Source organism: Panulirus ornatus, chromosome 1, assembly GCF_036320965.1.
Source record: "Panulirus ornatus isolate Po-2019 chromosome 1, ASM3632096v1, whole genome shotgun sequence".
Taxonomy (NCBI): domain Eukaryota; kingdom Metazoa; phylum Arthropoda; class Malacostraca; order Decapoda; family Palinuridae; genus Panulirus; species Panulirus ornatus.
Genome location: NC_092224.1, coordinates 56,987,124 through 57,008,259, shown reverse-complemented (window position 1 = coordinate 57,008,259; position 21,136 = coordinate 56,987,124). Strand labels below are relative to the sequence as shown.

The window sequence follows — 21,136 nt, the reverse complement described above, 5'->3', positions numbered from 1 at the left end:
CGCTGTCTCCCGCGTTTGGAGGTAGCGCAAGGAAACAGACGAAAGAAATGGCCCAACCCCCCCCCCCCATACACATGTATATACATACGTCCACACACGCAAATATACATACCTACACAGCTTTCCATGGTTTACCCCAGATGCTTCACATGCCCTGATTCAATCCACTGACAGCACGTCAACCCCGCTATACCACATCGATCCAATTCACTCTGTTCCTTGCCCTCCTTTCACCCTCCTGCATGTTCAGGCCCCGATCACACAAAATCTTTTTCACTCCATCTTTCCACCTCCAATTTGGTCTCCCACTCCTCCTCGTTCCCTCCACCTCCGACACATATATCCTCTTGGTCAATCTTTCCTCACTCATTCTCTCCATGTGCCCAAACCATTTCAAAACACCCTCTTCTGCTCTCTCAACGACGCTCTTTTTATTTCCACACATCTCTCTTACCCTTACATTACTTACTCGATCAAACCACCTCACACCACACATTGTCCTCAAACATCTCATTTCCAGCACATCCATCCTCCTGCGCACAACTCTATCCATAGCCCACGCCTCGCAACCATACAACATTGTTGGAACCACTATTCCTTCAAACACACCCATTTTTGCTTTCCGAGATAATGTTCTCGACTTCCACACATTCTTCAAGGCTCCCAGGATTTTCGCCCCCTCCCCCACCCTATGATCCACTTCCGCTTCCATGGTTCCATCCGCTGCCAGATATCTAAAACACTTTACTTCCTCCAGTTCTTCTCCATTCAAACTTACCTCCCAATTGACTTGACCCTCAACCCTACTGTACCTAATTACCTTGCTCTTATCCACATTTACTCTTAAATTTCTTCTTTCACACACTTTACCAAACTCAGGCACCAGCTTCTGCAGTTTCTCACATGAATCAGCCACCAGCGCTGTATCATCAGCGAACAACAACTGACTCACTTCCCAAGCTCTCTCATCCCCAACAGACTTCATACTTGCCCCTCTTTCCAAAACTCTTGCATTCACCTCCCTAACAACCACATCCATAAACAAATCAAACAACCATGGAGACATCACACACCCCTGCCGCAAACCTACATTCACTGAGAACCAATCACTTTCCTCTCTTCCTACACGTACACATGCCTTACATCCTCGATAAAAACTTTTCACTGCTTCTAACAACTTGCCTCCCACACCATATATTCTTAATACCTTCCACAGAGCATCTCTATCAACTCTATCATATGCCTTCTCCAGATCCATAAATGCTACATACAAATCCATTTGCTTTTCTAAGTATTTCTCACATACATTCTTCAAAGCAAACACCTGATCCACACATCCTCTACCACTTCTGAAACCACACTGCTCTTCCCCAATCTGATGCTCTGTACATGCCTTCACCCTCTCAATCAATACCCTCCCATATAATTTACCAGGAATACTCAACAAACTTACACCTCTGTAATTTGAACACTCACTCTTATCCCCTTTGCCTTTGTACAATGGCACTATGCATGCATTCTGCCAATCCTCAGGCACCTCACCATGAGTCATACATACATTAAATAACCTTACCAACCAGTCAATAATACAGTCACCCCCTTTTTTAATAAATTCCACTGCAATACCATCCAAACCTGCTGCCTTGCCGGCTTTCATCTTCCGCAAAGCTTTTACTACCTCTTCTCTGTTTAGCAAATCATTTTCCCTAACCCTCTCACTTTGCACACCACCTCGACCAAAACACCCTATATCTGCCACTCTATCATCAAACACATTCAACAAACCTTCAAAATACTCACTCCATCTCCTTCTCACATCACCGCTACTTGTTATCACCTCCCCATTTGCGCCCTTCACTGAAGTTCCCATTTGCTCCCTTGTCTTACGCACTTTATTTACCTCCTTCCAGAACATCTTTTTATTCTCCCTAAAATTTAATGGTACTCTCTCACCCCAACTCTCATATATATATATATATATATATATATATATATATATATATATATATTTTCTTTGCCGCTGTCTCCCGCGTTTGCGAGGTAGCGCAAGGAAACAGACGAAAGAAGTGGCCCAACCCACCCCCATACACATGTATATACATACGTCCACACACGCAAATATACATACCTACAAAGCTTTCCATGGTTTACCCCAGATGCTTCACATGCCCTGATTCAATCCACTGACAGCACGTCAACCCCGGTATAGCACATTGATCCAATTCACTCTATTCCTTGCCCTCCTTTCACCCTCCTGCATGTTCAGGCCCCGATCACACAAAATCTTTTACACTCCTTCTTTCCACCTCCAATTTGGTCTCCCACTTCTCCTCGTTCCCTCCACCTCCGACACATACATCCTCTTGGTCAATCTTTCCTCACTCATTCTCTCCATGTGCCCAAACACCCTCTTCTGCTCTCTCAACCACACTCTTTTTATTTCCACACATCTCTCTTACCCTTACGTAACTTACTCGATCAAACCACCTCAGACCACACATTGTCCTCAAACATCTCATTTCCAGCACATCCATCCTCCTGCACACAACTCTATCCATAGCCCACGCCTCGCAACCATACAACATTGTTGGAACCACTATTCCTTCAAACATACCCATTTTTGCTTTCTGAGATAATGTTCTCGACTTCCACATATTCTTCAAGGCACCCAGGATTTTCGCCCCCTCCCCACCCTATGATCCACTTCCGCTTCCATGGTTCCATCCGCTGCCAAATCCACTCCCAGATATCTAAAACACTTTACTTCCTCCAGTTTTTCTCCATTCAAACTTACCTCCTAATTGACTTGACCCTCAACCCTACTGTACCTAATAACCTTGCTCTTATTCACATTTACTCTTAACTTTCTTCTTTCACACACTTTACCAAACTCAGTCACCAGCTTCTGCAGTTTCTCACATGAATCAGCCACCAGCGCTGTATCATCAGCGAACAACAACTGACTCACTTCCCAAGCTCTCTCATCCCCAACAGACTTCATACTTGCCCCTCTTTCCAAAACTCTTGCATTTACCTCCCTAACAACCCCTTCCATAAACAAATTAAACAACCATGGAGACATCACACACCCTGCCGCAAAACTACATTCACTGAGAACCAATCACTTTCCTCTCTTCCTACACGTACACATGCCTTACATCCTCGATAAAAACTTTTCACTGCTTCTAACAACTTGCCTCCCACACCATATATTCTTAATACCTTCCACAAAGCATCTCTATCAACTCTATCATATGCCTTCTCCAGATCCATAAATGCTACATACAAATCCATTTGCTTTTCTAAGTATTTCTCACATACATTCTTCAAAGCAAACACCTGATCCACACATCCTCTACCACTTCTGAAACCACACTGCTCTTCCCCAATCTGATGCTCTGTACATGCCTTCACCCTCTCAATCAATACCCTCCCATATAATTTACCAGGAATACTCAACAAACTTATACCTCTGTAATTTGAGCACTCACTCTTATCCCCTTTGCCTTTGTACAATGGCACTATGCACGCATTCTGCCAATCCTCAGGCACCTCACCATGAGTCATACATACATTAAATAACCTTACATATATATATATATATATATATATATATATATATATATATATGGTGGGATGAAGAGGTAAGATTATTAGTGAAAGAGAAAAGAGAGGCATTTTGGACAATTTTTGCAGGGAAATAATGCATATGAGTGGGAGATGTATAAAAGAAAGAGGCAGGAGGTCATGAGAAATGTGCAAGAGGTGAAAAAGCGGGCAAATGAGAGATGGGGTGCGAGAGTATCTTTAAATTTTAGGGAGAATAAAAAGATGTTTTGGAAGGAGGTAAATAAAGTGCGTAAGACAAGGGAACAAATGGGAACTTCAGTGAAGGGGGCTAATGGGGAGGTGATAACAAGTAGTGGTGATGTGAGAAGATGGAGTGAGTATTTTGAAGGTTTGTTGAATGTGTTTGATGATAGAGTGGCAGATATAGAATGTTTTGGTCGAGGTGGTGTGCAAAGTGAGAGGGCCAGGGAAAATGATTTGGTAAACAGAGAAGAGGTAGTAAAAGCTTTGTGGAAGATGAAAGCCAGCAAGGCAGTGGGTTTGGATGGTATTGCAGTGGAATTCATTAAAAAAAGGGGGTGACTGTATTGTTGACTGGTTGATAAGGTTATTTAATGTATGTATGACTCATGGTGAGGTGCCTGAGGATTGGCGGAATGCTTGCATAGTGCCATTGTACAAAGGCAAAGGGGATAAGAGTGAGTGCTCAAATTACAGAGGTATAAGTTTGTTGAGTATTCCTGGTAAATTATATGGGAGGGTATTGATTGAGAGGGTGAAGGCATGTACAGAGCATCAGACTGAGGAAGAGCAGTGTGGTTTCAAAAGTGGTAGAGAATGTGTGGATCTTAGAAAAACAAATGGATTTGTATGTAGCATTTATGGATCTGGAGAAGGCATATGATAGAGTTGACAGAGATGCTCTGTGGAAGGTATTAAGAATATATGGTGTGGGAGGCAAGTTGTTAGAAGCAGTGAAAAGTTTTTATCGAGGATGTAAGGCATGTGTACGTGTAGGAAGAGAGGAAAGTGATTGGTTCTCAGTGAATGTAGGTTTGCGGCAGGGGTGTGTGATGTCTCCATGGTTGTTTAATTTGTTTATGGATGGGGTTGTTAGGGAGGTGAATGCAAGAGTTTTGGAAAGAGGGGCAAGTATGCAATCTGTTGTGGATGAGAGAGCTTGGGAAGTGAGGCAGTTGTTGTCCGCTGATGATATAGCGCTGGTGGCTGATTCGGGTGGGTCACCGCAGAAGCTGGTGACTGAGTTTGGTAAAGTGTGTGAAAGAAGAAAGCTGAGAGTAAATGTGAATAAGAGCAAGGTTATTAGGTACAGTAGGGTTGAGGGTCAAGTCAATTGGGAGGTAAGTTTGAATGGAGAAAAACTGGAGGAAGTGAAGTGTTTTAGATATCTGGGAGTGGATTTGGCAGCGGATGGAACCATGGAAGAGGAAGTAAATCATAGTGTGGGGGAGGGGGCAAAAATTCTGGGAGCCTTGAAGAATGTGTGGAAGTCGAGAACATTATCTCTGAAAGCAAAAATGGGTATGTTTGAAGGAATAGTGGTTCCAAAAATGTTGTATGGTTGCGAGGCGTGGGCTATGGACAGAGTTGTGCGCAGGAGGGTGGATGTGCTGGAAAAGAGATGTTTAAGGACAATATGTGGTGTGAGGTGGTTTGATCGAGTAAGTAATAATATGGTAAGAGAGGTATGTGGTAATAAAAAGAGTGTGGTTGAGAGAGAAGATGAGGGTGTTTTGAAATGGTCTGGTCACATGGAGAGAATGAGTGAGGAAAGATTGACCAAGAGGATATATGTGTCAGAGGTGGAGGGAATGAGAAGTGGAAGACCAAATTGGAGGTGGAAAGATGGAGTGAAAAAGATTTTGAGTGATTGGGGCCTGAACATGCAGGAGGGTGAAAGGCATGCAAGGAATAGAGTGAATTGGAACGATGTGGTATACCGGGGTCGACGTGCTGTCAATGGATTGAATCAGGGCATGTGAAGCGTCTGGGGTAAACCATGGAAAGTTCTGCGGGGCCTGGATGTGGAAAGGGAGCTGTGGTTTCAGTGCATTATCACATGACAGCTAGAGACTGAGTGTGAACGAATGGGGCCTTTGTTGTCTTTTCCTAGCGCTACCTCGCGCACATGAGGGGGAGGGGGTTATTATTCCATGTGTGGCGAGGTGGTGATGGGAATGAATAAAGGTAGACAGTATGAATTATGTTCATGTGTATATATGTATATGTGTATATATATGTATACATTGAGATGTATAGGTATGTATATTTGCGTGTGTGGACGTTTATGTATATACATGTGTATGTGGGTGGGTTGGGCCATTCTTTCATCTGTTTCCTTGCGCTACCTCACTAATGTGGGAAACAGCGACAAAGCAAAATGAAAAAAAAAATATATATATATATATATATACATATATACATATATTTTTTTTTTTTTTTTTTTTTTTTGCTTTGTCGCTGTCTCCCGCGTTTGCGAGGTAGCGCAAGGAAACAGACGAAAGAAATGGCCCAACCCACTCCCATACACATGTATATACATACGTCCACACACGCAAATATACATACCTACACAGATTTCCATGGTTTACCCCAGACGCTTCACATGCCCTGATTCAATCCACTGACAGCACGTCAACCCCGGTATACCACATCGCTCCAATTCACTCTATTCCTTGCCCTCCTTTCACCCTCCTGCATGTTCAGGCCCCGATCACACAAAATCTTCTTCACTCCATCTTTCCACCTCCAATTTGGTCTCCCTCTTCTCCTCGATCCCTCCACCTCCGACACATATATCCTCTTGGTCAATCTTTCCTCACTCATTCTCTCCATGTGCCCAAACCATTTCAAAACACCCTCTTCTGCTCTCTCAACCACGCTCTTTTTATTTCCACACATCTCTCTTACCCTTACGTTACTTACTCGATCAAACCACCTCACACCACACATTGTCCTCAAACATCTCATTTCCAGCACATCCATCCTCCTGCGCACCACTCTATCCATAGCCCACGCCTCGCAACCATACAACATTGTTGGAACCACTATTCCTTCAAACATACCCATTTTTGCTTTCCGAGATAATGTTCTCGACTTCCACACATTCTTCAAGGCTCCCATTAACATTATCAAGCTAATCATGTTAGGCTGTTTACTGAAAACATCACTGATAATGATTCATTATGCATATCATAACGTCATCACAGATATTTCCTGCAGAGGCTGCTTCATATGGAACACTAATCATACTCCTAGAAGAGCTCCTTCTAAATTTGTAAGGTAGATTCTGGAGATTGAGGGAAAAAAATGTTTTATGAACTAAATACTAAAAGCACAAGCATGAGATATCATGATTCTAAGTTTATTTACAAGAAGCATTCTATATTTTTCCATCTATGATGCCAGCCAACAAGAAGTTAGTACTTCCTCCCCTTTCATTGCATCAACTTTAGAGTATCCTTGCCCTAGTATGGAAAAATTCCTCCCCTTTCCTTGCATCAACTTTAGAATATCCTTACCCTGGTATGGAAAAATGTATGCAAGTTTTTTAATGTCTAAAACCATAAAAAATTCCCTTCTTATCATAAAAAGAAATCAACTCTCACTCTGCACCTGAAAGACAACACATATGCAAACAAACTCATCTTAAAGCATTAAGAGCAAATTGAGTTTAATGGTCATGGTTCAATTACTATGGCCTAAAAATCAATTTAAGTAATTATGTACTATGTACCACCCACCAAATAACACATAAAACATAAAATCAAAAAAGAATCTACATGTTAGAATGAGCAATAAGTGATCAATCTTACAATGAAAACAGGTATATGGTAAAACATAATGCTAAAGAAAAATGAAACTCTGCTTAAGAACATTGCAACTTCTGTATAATAGTCTTCAAGATATTCCATATACTTTCATGATATATCAATTTAGCCTTTACCAAGAACACCATCAATGCTATAAGATGTTCTTTTACACAAAATAAATAAAAACTAATGAAAAATAGCTTTTTCATTAAGGTTATTTAATAAAATAACGATCTTCCCTCATTAACTACTGGTAGTCAATCTTAAAAATATGCAACAGTTTCTTGCATTCTACATTTCACTTACCTGTTTAACTAAATCTAATATTGCTGGGTTGAGGGATGCTTCATAAAGCTGAGGTATAATATCTAGGATTGCTGGTAAAACTGCTACACAATCATCTACCAGTGTACTTATGCTGTTTTTGAGAAGTTTACATAGGGCCTGAAAGAAAAATGATAGATGCCATTTAGTAAGATTACAAAATCTAAGTTGTAAAACAACACATGATTTAGTTATTTCCTAACTGTGGGCGAAAACCATCCTGACTTTACGTAAGAGGAAAGCATGATCCCTTCTAAAGGTTCCATCACTTAATGAATAATAAAGCCTTAATAGAGGCTGGGCCTTAAGTGAAACATAAACATAGGAAAAAAAAAAGAGGAAAAAAGGAACTAAAATAGCTTTTGAGTGGGATTTCCATTTATGAAAGGGCAAGTCATAACTGTAGGAGAGACATAGGGACAAATTCGAGAGAATAGTTGTGTTTGAAAAGTAACTTGGCATTGCAGCAGTCCCCCCCTTGAATTACTAATGGCTAAGGCTTGCAGATTATGGGTACTGTTCTCTAAGATATATGCAAGCTGCTGCAGAAACAAAAGACGAATCACTGAGAAGGATTGTGAAGGACATTACTAACAGAATGGTGTCTGGAAAGTGGGACAAGAATTACGGTCAGATTGAAAGAGCTGATAAACTGTAAGGGTTAGCTATCTAAAAATTTATACAAGCCTGAATGTATGCATCAAAATAAAAGGTAGAATGTCTGCAAAACAGGAAGATGTATAACATGTTTTACAATCCCAGACATTGAGGTACATCATCAACAATTTGTTTTGCAAATAGGCATCATGGGGTGCTAAGAATCTCCAAGTTTCTGCCTGACTCTACGGCCAATGAGAGGAGGGGCTCTGGCAGTAGTAGTACCAGCCCCTCCACTCCTGATTCCAGTTCAAATGTGGCGTTTGTGCTTATTCCAACATCAACACACCTGTTGCATGCCTCAAGGACCTTGAGTCTCCAAACTTTGATGTTATGTGGCTCAAGGTCTGTCTCCCTATTTCCAAACTATTCCTCTGTTTCACCTATTGCTTTCCTAATTCTTAAATTACACATCCTTCTTTGACTATCTGAACGACTGCCATGAGAATGTACTATCCTCTCACCCGCAAGCCGAAATCCTCTACCTCAGGTATTTCAATGTTCACCATAGAGAATGGCTGAATTCCTCCCATATGGATGGTGGAGGGTTTAAAGCCCTCACCTTCTCCATTCTCAATGATCTAAAGCAAATTATCTCTCACTCAACCCATATTCCTGACCACTGTGACACTGTAAATATACAATTTTGCCCCAAAATGGTTCATCTGATAACACTCTCATAAATATATGTATTCTAATGGCACCTAACCCTCCAGCAACCTCTTCTACGAAGTGTAAATACTGGCACCTCAACAAAGCTAACTAGAATAACTTATGTACATTCTTTTCTGATTTCCCTTGGGTAAATTACTCTCTTATGTGGTAATGCTTTTATCTCTGCCAAATGCATAGCAGAGGTTATTCTTGCAGGAAAGGAAGAATTTATCCCCTCTTCCTCCACGATGAAGTTCATTTAATCCATGGTTCACCTGTTCCTGTTCTGAAGGCCATTCAGAGAACGAATCAGGCATATCAGGCTTGGAACTCTCCGTCCTCTGGTTCCTATTCACCCATAATTGCTGCAACCACATTATCTGTGGGGCGAAGTGTTCCTTTATTCAAAGGAAGTTTGATAATCTCTCTTCTTCAGCCACTAATAGGTCTTTCTGGTCTTAAGCTAAGGGCATCCCTAAAAACTTCTGTTGCTCTACCTTCCCTTTACAATTCTGCTCTGACAATACTATAGCTGTCTCTTCTGTAAACAAAGCAACTCTCTTCGGTTCCCATGTCTACTATAACTCCACCTTTGATGACTCTAACATTCCTTCAACCTCTGATGCTACATTTACTAATCCTATGCCCCTTCCCGTAATCTCATTTTGGACTGTCTGAAAGCACTTTCTTCTCTGGACACAAGCTGGGTTTATGGTCCTGATGGCATCCATCCTTGTGTACTGAAAGAATGTACCTCTGAACTTGCACCTGTGCTTGCTTGTCTGTTCCATTTCTGTTTAAAAACAAAAATTTTCCTTCTAGGAAGCACGCACTGATATATCCTATCCATATCCCTAAGAAGGGTGACTGCTCTGACCCCTCGAATTATCATCCTATTGCTTTGATATCTACCATTTTCAAAGTCTCTGAACCCCTCCTCAACTCCCATATCCTTAAACACCTCAAAAATCACAGTCTTCTCTCTGATCACTGGTATGGTTTCCATACGGTGAGATCCACAGATAATATTCTTTCCTATCTTACTAATGCCTGGTCATCATCCCTGAAAAATTTTGGGGAGTCATGAGCAGTTGCCCTTGACACACCTAAGGCTTTTGAAAGGGTGTGGCATTGGGGTCTCATCTCTAAGCTCCCCTCCCTCATTTTGCTCCTTCATATCTAGCTTCCTCTCTAGCCAATCTATCTCTGTGCTTGTTGATGGGTCAGCCTCCCCCTTTTTCTCCATCAATAGTGGTGTCCCTTAAGGTTCTGTCCTGTCCCCTACACTTTTCCTCCTTTTCTTCAACAACTTCCTCTTCTCCACAAATAATCCAATGCACTCACATGCTGACAACTCAATGCATTCATCCACATCCTTCGATTCTGCTTTCCTTCACTTGATCTTCATCTCATCTTGACGGCCTTTTCAATAAACTCAGACTTGGACAGGATATCTCAGTGGGGGTACACAAAATCTTGTCAAGTTTAATGCCTCCAAGAACCAGTTTCTACCCCTCTCTCTAACAAAAACTCCTCACAACTCTTGTCTCACCTTTGACAGTTCTGTAATTCCACCTCTTAACTCAATGAACATATTTGGCATTACTGTCACATCCACTCTTTCTTGTAAACCCCAAAGTACAGGAATAACTAAGCCTGCCTCTAAAAAACTGGGTGTCCTGTTTAGATGTCAAAACTTTCTTTTCTGAACAGTTGCTCTATTTATACAAGGGATTCATTCATCCTTGTACTGAGTATTGTTCTCTTATTTGGGGTGGTTCTAGCTCTGCATAATTACTTGACAGAGTTGAAAGCAGTCCGACTTATAAACTGTCCCAGGCTAACTTCCAAACTAAGCCACCTTGCCCTACGCCATGATGTTGGTTCACTTCTATAGCTATCACTTTGGCTTTTGCTGCTTGTGTGCCCACACCATGCAATAATTGGTAAGCTGCTGCATCACATGGCCATCAGCAACTCAAGGGTCGGCCATCTTGATACCTGCTTCTTTCCCTACACGTCGAAGCTTAGGAACTCTCTACCCTCTCATGTCTTTCCCAATAACTATGACCAGGCACATTTCAAAAACCAGATTTTTCACTTTCTCACAAACTCATAAATACATTCTCTAATATTTTCTTTATCCATTTCATAATTCTATCTATATTTCAATTAAGGCCTGGCCTTGATGCAGACTTTTGTCTGTGACTGGAGACTTCAACATGAAAAAAGATTTGTATATATGCAAGTAATGTGGCACTTGAGGGTACAATTGGTGTACATGGGGTATTCAGTGTTGTAAATGGAAATGGTGAAGAGCTTGTGAATTTCTGTGCTGAAGGCTGGTGATTGGGAATATCTGGTTTAAAAAAAGAGATATACACAGGAATACATATGTGAGTAGGAGAGGTGGTCAAAGGGCATTATCAGATTACATGTTAATTGATAGGTGAATAAAAGAAGAGATTTTTGGATGTTAATGTACTGAAAGGAGCAGCAGGTGGGAAGTCTGATCACTATCTTGTGGAGGTGAACATGAAGGCATATACATATATACAAATGTACACAGTCATACTTGCATGCCTTCATCCATTTCTGGAACAGCATTGCTAACCCCTGCTTCAGCAAGGTAGTGCCAGGAGAACAAACAAAAAAGACCACATTCATTCAAACTCAGTCTCTAGATGTCAAGTGTAATGCACCTAAAACCACAGCTTCCTATCAACATCCAGGCCCCATAGACCTTTCTATGGTTTACCCCAGACATTTCACATCCCCTGGTTCAGTCCTATGATAGCACATTGACCCCGGTATACCACATCATTCCAATTCACTCTATTCCATTCATGCCTTTCATCCTCCTGCATGTTCAGACCCCAACTGCTCTAAATCCTTTTCACTCCATCCTTCAACCTCCAATTTGGTCTCCAGCTTCTCCTTGTTCCCTCCACCTCTGACATATATATCCTCTTTGTCAATCTTTCCTCTCTCATTCTCTCCAAACCATTTCAACACACCTTTTTCTGCTCTCTCAACCACACTCTTTTGTATTACCACATATCTCTCTTAACCTTTAATTAATTACTTGATCAAACCACCTCACACCACATACTGTCCTCTAGAATTTCACTTACAATACATCCACCCTCCTCCTCACAACCCTATCTATAGCCCATGCCTTGCAACCATATGATATTGTTGGAACAAATATTCCTTCAAACATACCCATTTCTGCTCACTGAGATAATGTTCTCTCTTTCCGAACATTTTTCATCATTCCCAAAAATTTGTCCCCCTACCCCACCCTTTGACTCACTTCTGCTTCCATGGTTCCATTTACTGCCAAGCCCACTCCCAGATATCTAAAATACATCACTTCCTCCAATTTTTCTCCATTCATACTTACATCCCAACTAACTTGTCCCTCAACCTAATAACCTTGCTCTTGTTCACATTTACTCTCAGCTTTCTCATTTCACACTCATTTCCAGCATCAGTCTGCAACTTCTGCAGTCACTCACTCAAATCAGCCACCAGCACTGTATCACTGGCAGACAACAATTGACTCATCTCCCAGGCCCTCTTATCCCTAACAGATTGCATACTTGCCCCTCTCTTCAAAACTCTTGCATATACTTACGTACCCACCCCATCCATAAACAAATTAAACAACCATGTTGACATCACCCACCCTTGCAACAGACCAACCTTCACTGGGACTTAATCACTCTCCTCTCTTCCTACTCGTACACATGCTTTACACCCTTGATAAAAATTTCTCACTGCTTCTAGCAGCTTACCTTCCTCAAAGCATCTCTATCAGCCCTGACATATACCTTCTCCAGATCCATAAATGCTACATAAAAATCCATCTGTTTCTCTATGTATTTCTCAGACACATTCTTCAAAATAAACACCAGATCCACACAACCTCTACCACTTCTGAAACAACAATGCTCCTCCCCAGTCTGGTGCTCTCTATACATGCCTTCATCCTCTCAATCAATACCCTCCCATACAGTTTTCCAAGTTTTCTCAAATTTATGCCTCTAGTTTGAACACTCACCTTTATCCCCTTTGTCTTTATACAATGGCACTATATATGCATTCAGCCAATCCTCAGGCACTTCAACATGATCCATATATATAATAAATATCTTTACCAACCATCAACAACACAAGTCATCACTTTCTTAATAAATTCAACCGCAATACCATCCATTCCCACCACTTTGTCAGATTTCAACTTCCATGAGGCTTTCACTGCCTCTTCTCTCTTCACTCAACCACGCTCCCTGACTCTTGCACACCACCCCAACCAAAACATCCTACATCTGCCACTCTATTGTCAATCACATTCAACAATCCTTCGAAAAGCTCACTCCATCACTACCTGTTATCTCTCCACCCTCCCCACTTCACTAATGTTCCCATTTGCTCTCTTGTCTTTTGCACATAATCTACCTCCTTCCAAAACATCTTTTTTTTCCCCTCTAATATGATGATACTCTTTCACCCCAACTCTTATTTGCCCTCATTTTCACCACATGCATCTTCCTCTTGACCTCCTGCTGCTTTCTCTTATACATTTCTGACATTTACGCTCTGTACAAACGACTCTCTTTTGTCTTGCACTAGCAACTTTACATCTTCATCACACCACACACTACCCTTTTAAATCTGCACACCTCAAACCTTTCTCATGCCACAACCTTCTATCACACATCCCATCACTGCTTCTCTAAATTCACCACATTTCTCATCCACTCCCTTCACTTCATTTGATGTCATCTTTTGCCATTCTATACTCATTCTCTCCTGGTATTTCTTCACACAAGTCTCCTCTCCAAGCTCACATACTCTCACCACTCTCTTGTCCCCAACATTGTCTCCTCTTTTTTGAAAACTTATACAAATCATAACTGCCTCCACAAGAAAGTGATCAGACATCCCACCTGCTGCCCCTTTTAGCACATTTACATCTAAATATCTCTCTTTTACATGCCTATCAATTAATATGTAATGTAATAATGCCCTATGACTATATCCCCTACTAATATATGTATATTCATGTATATCTCTCTTCATAAACCAGATTATCCCAAGCCTCAGTCTGTTTTCAGCAGACAAACCCACAAGCTCTTCACGATTTCCATTCTCAACACTGAATACTCCATGAGCACCAATTTTACCATGAACTGCCACATTACTCACCTTCACAATCAAATCACAGATTACTAATACCCAGTTGCATGCACTAAAATTGCTGACACACTCATCCAGCTGCTCCCAAAACTCGTCTCTCATGATCTCTCTTCTTATTGCCAGGTGCATAAGCACCAATAATCACCTGTCTCTCGCCATCCACTTTCAGTTTAAATCTATAATTTACTTTCATACAAACTCCTCTAACTCCTGCTTACAGGAGTAGTGCTACCCCTACCTAAACTCAACTTTTCACCAACCCCTGACTTTACTACCAAGACATTTCCAAACCAATCTTCCCCTTTACTCTTGAGCTTTGTTTCACCCAGAGCCAGAACATCCAGGTTCCTTTCTTCAAATGTATTACCTATCTCTTTTCTTCTCATCTTGGTTACATCCACACACGCTGACACACCCCAATCTGAGCCTTTGAAGAGGATGAAACTCCCTGCTTGACCCCTTCTTCTACCTCTTTTAGAAATTGAAGCACAGGGAATGTGGAAGTAGAAATCTTTCTCCCCTACACACCTATACATTCATACTCTATTTATTTATCAGACATAATCGCTGTTTTCTATGTCAGCGAGGTAGTGCCAGGAAACAGACAAAGAATGGCCCATCCAGTCATACACAAACATGCACACACACGCACAATTATACACACACATATATATAATTTCATATTTTCTTATCATTATCCCTGGGGATAGGGGATTAAGAATACTTCCCATGTATTCCCTGCGTGTCGTAGAAGGCGACTAAAAGGGGAGGGAGCGGGGGGCTGGATATCCTCCCCTCTCGTTTTTTTTTAATTCTCCAAAAGAAGGAACAGAGGGGGCCAGGTGAGGATATTCCAAAAAAGGCCCAGTCCTCTGTTCTTAACGCTACCTCGCTAACGTGGGAAATGGCAAATAGTTTAAAAGAAAAGAAAAAATTTTCTTATCATACTTTGTTGCTGTCTCCCACAGTTAGCACAAGGAAACAGATAAAAAGAATGGCCCAACCCACCCACAGACACATGTATATACATAAACGCCCACACATGCACATATACATACCTATACATTTCAACGTATACATACACAGACATATATACAAATGTACATATTCATACTTGCTGCCTTCATCCTTTCCCGTTGCCACCCTGCCACGCATGAAACAGTACCCCCTTCCCCCCCGCGCACGTGCAAGGTAGCACTAGGAAAAGATAACAAAGGCCACATTCGTTCACACTCAGTCTCTAGCTGTCATGTGTAATGCACCGAAACCACAGCTCCCTTTCCACATCCAGGCCCCATAAAACTATCCATGGTTTACCCCAGACACTTCACATGCCCTGGTTCAATTCACTGACGGCCTGTCAACCCTGGTATACCACATCGTTCCAATTCACTCTATTCCTTGCACGTCTTTCACCCTCCTGTATGTTCAGGCACCGATTGCTCAAAATCTTTTTCACTCCATCCTTCCACCTCCAATTTGGTCTCCCACTTCTCGTTCCCTCCACCTGACACATATATCCTCTGTAAATCTTTCCTCACTCATTCTCTCCATGTGACCAATCCATTTCCATATACCCTCTTCTGCTCTCTCAACCACACTCTTTCCATTATCACACATCTCTCTTACTCTTTCATTACTTACATGATCAAACCACATATAGTCCTCAAACATTTCATTTCCAACACATCCATCCTCCTCCACACAACCCCATCTATAGCCCATGCCTCACAACCACATAACATTGCTGGAACCACTATTCCTTCAAACATACCCATTTTTGCTCTCCTGAGATAACGTTCTTGCCTTCCATACATTCTTCAACGCTCCCAGAACCTTCACCCCCTCCCCCACTCTGTGACTCACTTCCGCTTCCATGGTTCCATCCGCTGCCAAATCCACTCTCAGATATTTAAAACACTTCACTTCCTCCAGTTTTTCTCCATTCAAACTTTTTTTTTTTTTTTTTTTGCTTTGTCGCTGTCTCCCGCGTCTGCGAGGTAGCACAAGGAAACAGACGAAAGAAATGGCCCAACCCACCCCCATACACATGTATATACATACGTCCACACATGCAAATATACATACCTACACAGCTTTCCATGGTTTACCCCAGACGCTTCACATGCCCTGATTCAATCCACTGACAGCACGTCAACCCCGGTGTACCACATCGATCCAATTCACTCTATTCCTTGCCCTCCTTTCAGCCTCCTGCATGTTCAGGCCCCGATCACACAAAATCTTTTTCACTCCATCTTTCCACCTCCAATTTGGTCTCCCACTTCTCCTTGTTCCCTCCACCTCCGACACATATATCCTCTTGGTCAATCTTTCCTCACTCATTCTTTCCATGTGCCCAAACCATTTCAAAACACCCTCTTCTGCTCTCTCAACCACGCTCTTTTTATTTCCACACATCTCTCTTACCCTTACGTTACTTACTCGATCAAACCACCTCAGACCACACATTCTCCTCAAACATCTCATTTCCAGCACATCCATCCTCCTGCGCACAACTCTATCCATAGCCCACGCCTCGCAACCATACAACATTGTTGGAACCACTATTCCTTCAAACATACCCATTTTTGCTTTCCGAGATAATGTTCTCGACTTCCACACATTCTTCAAGGCTCCCAGGATTTTCGCCCCCTTCCCCACCCTATCATCCACTTCCGCTTCCATGGTTCCATCCACTTCCAGATCCACTCCCAGATATCTACAACACTTTACTTCCTCCAGTTTTTCTCCATTCAAACTTACCTCCCAATTGACTTGACCCTCAACCCTACTGTACCTAATAACCTTGCTCTTATTCACATTTACTCTTAACTTTCTTCTTTCACACACTTTACCAAACTCAGTCACCAGCTTCTGCAGTTTCTCACATGAATCAGCCACCAGCGCTGTATCATCAGCGAACAACAACTGACTCACTTCCCAAGCTCTCTCATCCCCAACAGACTTCATACTTGCCCCTCTTTCCAAAACTCTTGCATTTACCTCCCTAACAACCCCATCCATAAACAAATTAAACAACCATGGAGACATCACACACGCCTGTCGCAAACCTACATTCACTGAGAACCAATCACTTTCCTCTCTTCCTACACATACACATGCCTTACATCCTCGATAAAAACTTTTCACTGTTCTAACAACTTGCCTCCCACACCATATATTCTTAATACCTTCCACAGAGCATCTCTATCAACTCTATCATATGCCTTCTCCAGATCCATAAATGCTACATACAAATCCATTTGCTTTTCTAAGTATTTCTCACATACATTCTTCAAAGCAAACACCTGATCCACACATCCTCTACCACTTCTGAAACCACACTGCTCTTCCCCAAACTGATGCTCTGTACATGCCTTCACCCTCTAAATCAATACCCTCCCATATAATTTACCAGGAATACTCAACAAACTTATACCTCTGTAATTTGAACACTCACTCTTATCCCCTTTGCCTTTGTACAATGGCACTATGCACGCATTCTGCCAATCCTCAGGCACCTCACCATGAGTCATACATACATTAAATAACCTTACCAACCAGTCAATAATACAGTCACTGCACTGCAATACCATCCAAACCTGCTGCCTTGCCGGCTTTCATCTTCCACAAAGCTTTTACTACCTCTTCTCTGTTTACCAAATCATTTTCCCTAACCCTCTCACTTTGCACACCACCTAGACCAAAACACCCTATATCTGCCACTCTATCATCAAACACATTCAACAAACCTTCAAAATACTCACTCCATCTCCTTCTCACATCACCACTACTTGTTATCACCTCCCCATTTGCGCCCTTCACTGAAGTTCCCATTTGTTCCCTTGTCTTACACACTTTATTTACCTCCTTCCAGATCATCTTTTTATTCTCCCTAAAATTCAATGCTCACCCCAACTCTCATTTGCCCTCTTTTTCACCTCTTGCACCTTTCTCTTAACCTCCTGTCTCTTTCTTTTATACATCTCCCACTCAATTGCATTTTTTCCCTGCAAAAATCGTCCAAATGCCTCTCTCTTCTCTTTCACTAATAATCTTACTTCTTCATCCCACCACTCACTACCCTTTCTAATCAACCCAACTCCCACTCTTCTCATGCCACAAGCATCTTTTGCGCAATCCATCACTGATTCCTTAAATACATCCCATTCCTCCCCCACTCCCCTTACTTCCATTGTTCTCACCTTTTTCCATTCTGTACTCAGTCTCTCCTGGTACTTCCTCACACAAGTCTCCTTCCCAAGCTCACTTACTCTCACCACCCTCTTCACCCCAACATTCACTCTTCTTTTCTGAAAACCTATACAAATCTTCACCTTAGCCTCCACAAGATAATGATCAGACATCCCTCCAGTTGCACCTCTCAGCACATTAACATCCATATATATACATAAATATACATATACTTATTATCATTATTTTTTATTATTTTGCTTTGTCGCTTGTCTCCCGTGTTTGCAAGGTAGCACAAGGAAACAGACGAAAGAAATGGCCCAACCCACCCCCATACACATGTATATACATACACGTCCACACACACAAATATACATACCTATACATCTCAATGTACACATATATATAAACACACAGACATATACATATATACACATGTACATAATTCATAGTCTGCCTTTATTTATTCCCATCGCCACCTCGCCACACATGGAATAACATCCCCCTCCCCCCTCATGTGTGCGAGGTAGTGCAAGGAAAAAACAATAGAGGCCCCATTTGTTCACACTCAGTCTCTAGCTGTCATGTAATAATGCCCGAAACCACAGCTCCCTTTCCACATACAGGCCCCACAGAATTTTCCATGGTTTACCCAGACACTTCACATGCCGATTCAATCCATTGACAGCACGTCGACCCCGGTATACCACATCGATCCAATTCACTCTATTCCTTGCTTGCCTTTCACCCTCCTGCATGTTCAAGCCCCGATCACTCAAAATCTTTTTCACTCCATCTTTCCACCTCCAATTTGGTCTCCCACTTCTCCTTGTTCCCTCCACCTCCGACACATATCCTCTTGGTCAATCTTTCCTCACTCATTGTCTCCATGTGCCCAAACCATTTCAAAACACCCTCTTCTGCTCTCTCAACCACATATACATATACATATATTTTTTTTTTTTTTTTTTTTCATACTATTCGCCATTTCCCGCGTTTGCGAGGTAGCGTTAAGAACAGAGGACTGGGCCTTAGAGGGAAAATCCTCACCTGGCCCCCTTCTCTGTTCCTTCTTTTGGAAAATCAAAAAAAAACGAGAGGGGAGGATTTCCAGCCACCCGCTCCCTCCCCTTTTAGTCGCCTTCTACGACACGCAGGGAATACGTGGGAAGTATTCTTTCTCCCCTATCCCCAGGGATACATATATATATATATATATATATACATATATATATATATATATATATATATATATATATATATATATATATATATATATATATATATATACATATATATATACATATATATATATATTTTTTTTTTTCTTTGTCGCTGTCTCCCGCGTTTGCGAGGTAGCGCAAGGAAACAGACGAAAGAAAATGGCCCAACCCACCCCCATACACATGTATATACATACGTCCACACACGCAAATATACATACCTACACAGCTTTCCATGGTTTACCCCAGACGCTTCACATGCCCCGATCCAATCCACTGACAGCACGTCAACCCCGGTATACCACATCGCTCCAATTCACTCTATTCCTTGCCCTCCTTTCACCCTCCTGCATGTTCAGGCCCCGATCACACAAAATCTTTTTCACTCCATCTTTCCACCTCCAATTTGGTCTCCCTCTTCTCCTCGTTCCCTCCACCTCCGACACATATATCCTCTTGGTCAATCTTTCCTCACTCATTCTCTCCATGTGCCCAAACCATTTCAAAACACCCTCTTCTGCTCTCTCAACCACGCTCTTTTTATTTCCACACATCTCTCTTACCCTTACGTTACTTACTCGATCAAACCACCTCACACCACACATTCTCCTCAAACATCTCATTTCCAGCACATCCATCCTCCTGCGCACAACTCTATCCATAGCCCACGCCTCGCAACCATACAACATTGTTGGAACCACTATTCCTTCAAACATACCCATTTTTGCTTTCCGAGATAATGTTCTCGACTTCCACACATTCTTCAAGGCTCCCAGAATTTTCGCCCCCTCCCCCACCCTATGATCCACTGCCGCTTCCATGGTTCCATCCGCTGTCAGATCCACTCCCAGATATCTAAAACACTTCACTTCCTCCAGTTTTTCTCCATTCAAACTCACCTCCCAATTGACTTGACTCTCAACCCTACTGTACCTAATAACCTTGCTCTTATTCACATTTACTCTTAACTTTCTTCTTTCACACACTTTACCAAACTCAGTCACCAGCTTCTGCAGTTTCTCACATGAATCAGCCACCAGCGCTGTATCATCAGCGAACGACTGACTCGCTTCCCAGGCCCTCTCATCCCCAACAGACTGCATAGTCACCCCTCTCTCCAAAACTCTTGCATTTACATCCCTAACCACTCTAGCCATAAACAAATTAAACAACCATGGTGACATCAAACACTCCTGCCACAGACCAACCTTCACTGATACCCAGTCACTCCCCTCTCATCCTACTCATACGCATGCTTTACATCCTTGATAAAAACTCACTGCTTCTACCAGCCTACCTCCCAAACCATATACTCTTAAGACCTCCCACAAAGCATCTCTATCAACCCTAACATATGCCTTCTTCAGATCCATAAATGCTACATACAAATATATCTGTTTTTCTAATCATTTCTCACACACATTCTTCAAAGCAAACACCTGATCCACACTTCCTCTACCACTTCTGACACCA

At 42.0% G+C, this 21,136-nt stretch overlaps 1 protein-coding gene across 3 annotated transcripts in view; it reads right to left on the bottom strand.

Moving 5' to 3' along the window:
• cdm (importin-13-like protein cdm) overlaps positions 1-21,136 on the bottom strand; it is a 312,820-nt gene that overhangs the window by 68,487 nt on the left and 223,197 nt on the right. For all 3 annotated transcript variants that reach the window (XM_071662694.1, XM_071662684.1, XM_071662703.1), the window contains exon 15: positions 7,710-7,847. In XM_071662694.1, coding sequence (XP_071518795.1) covers positions 7,710-7,847 — 138 coding nt within the window. The remainder of the gene's footprint in view (positions 1-7,709; positions 7,848-21,136) is intronic.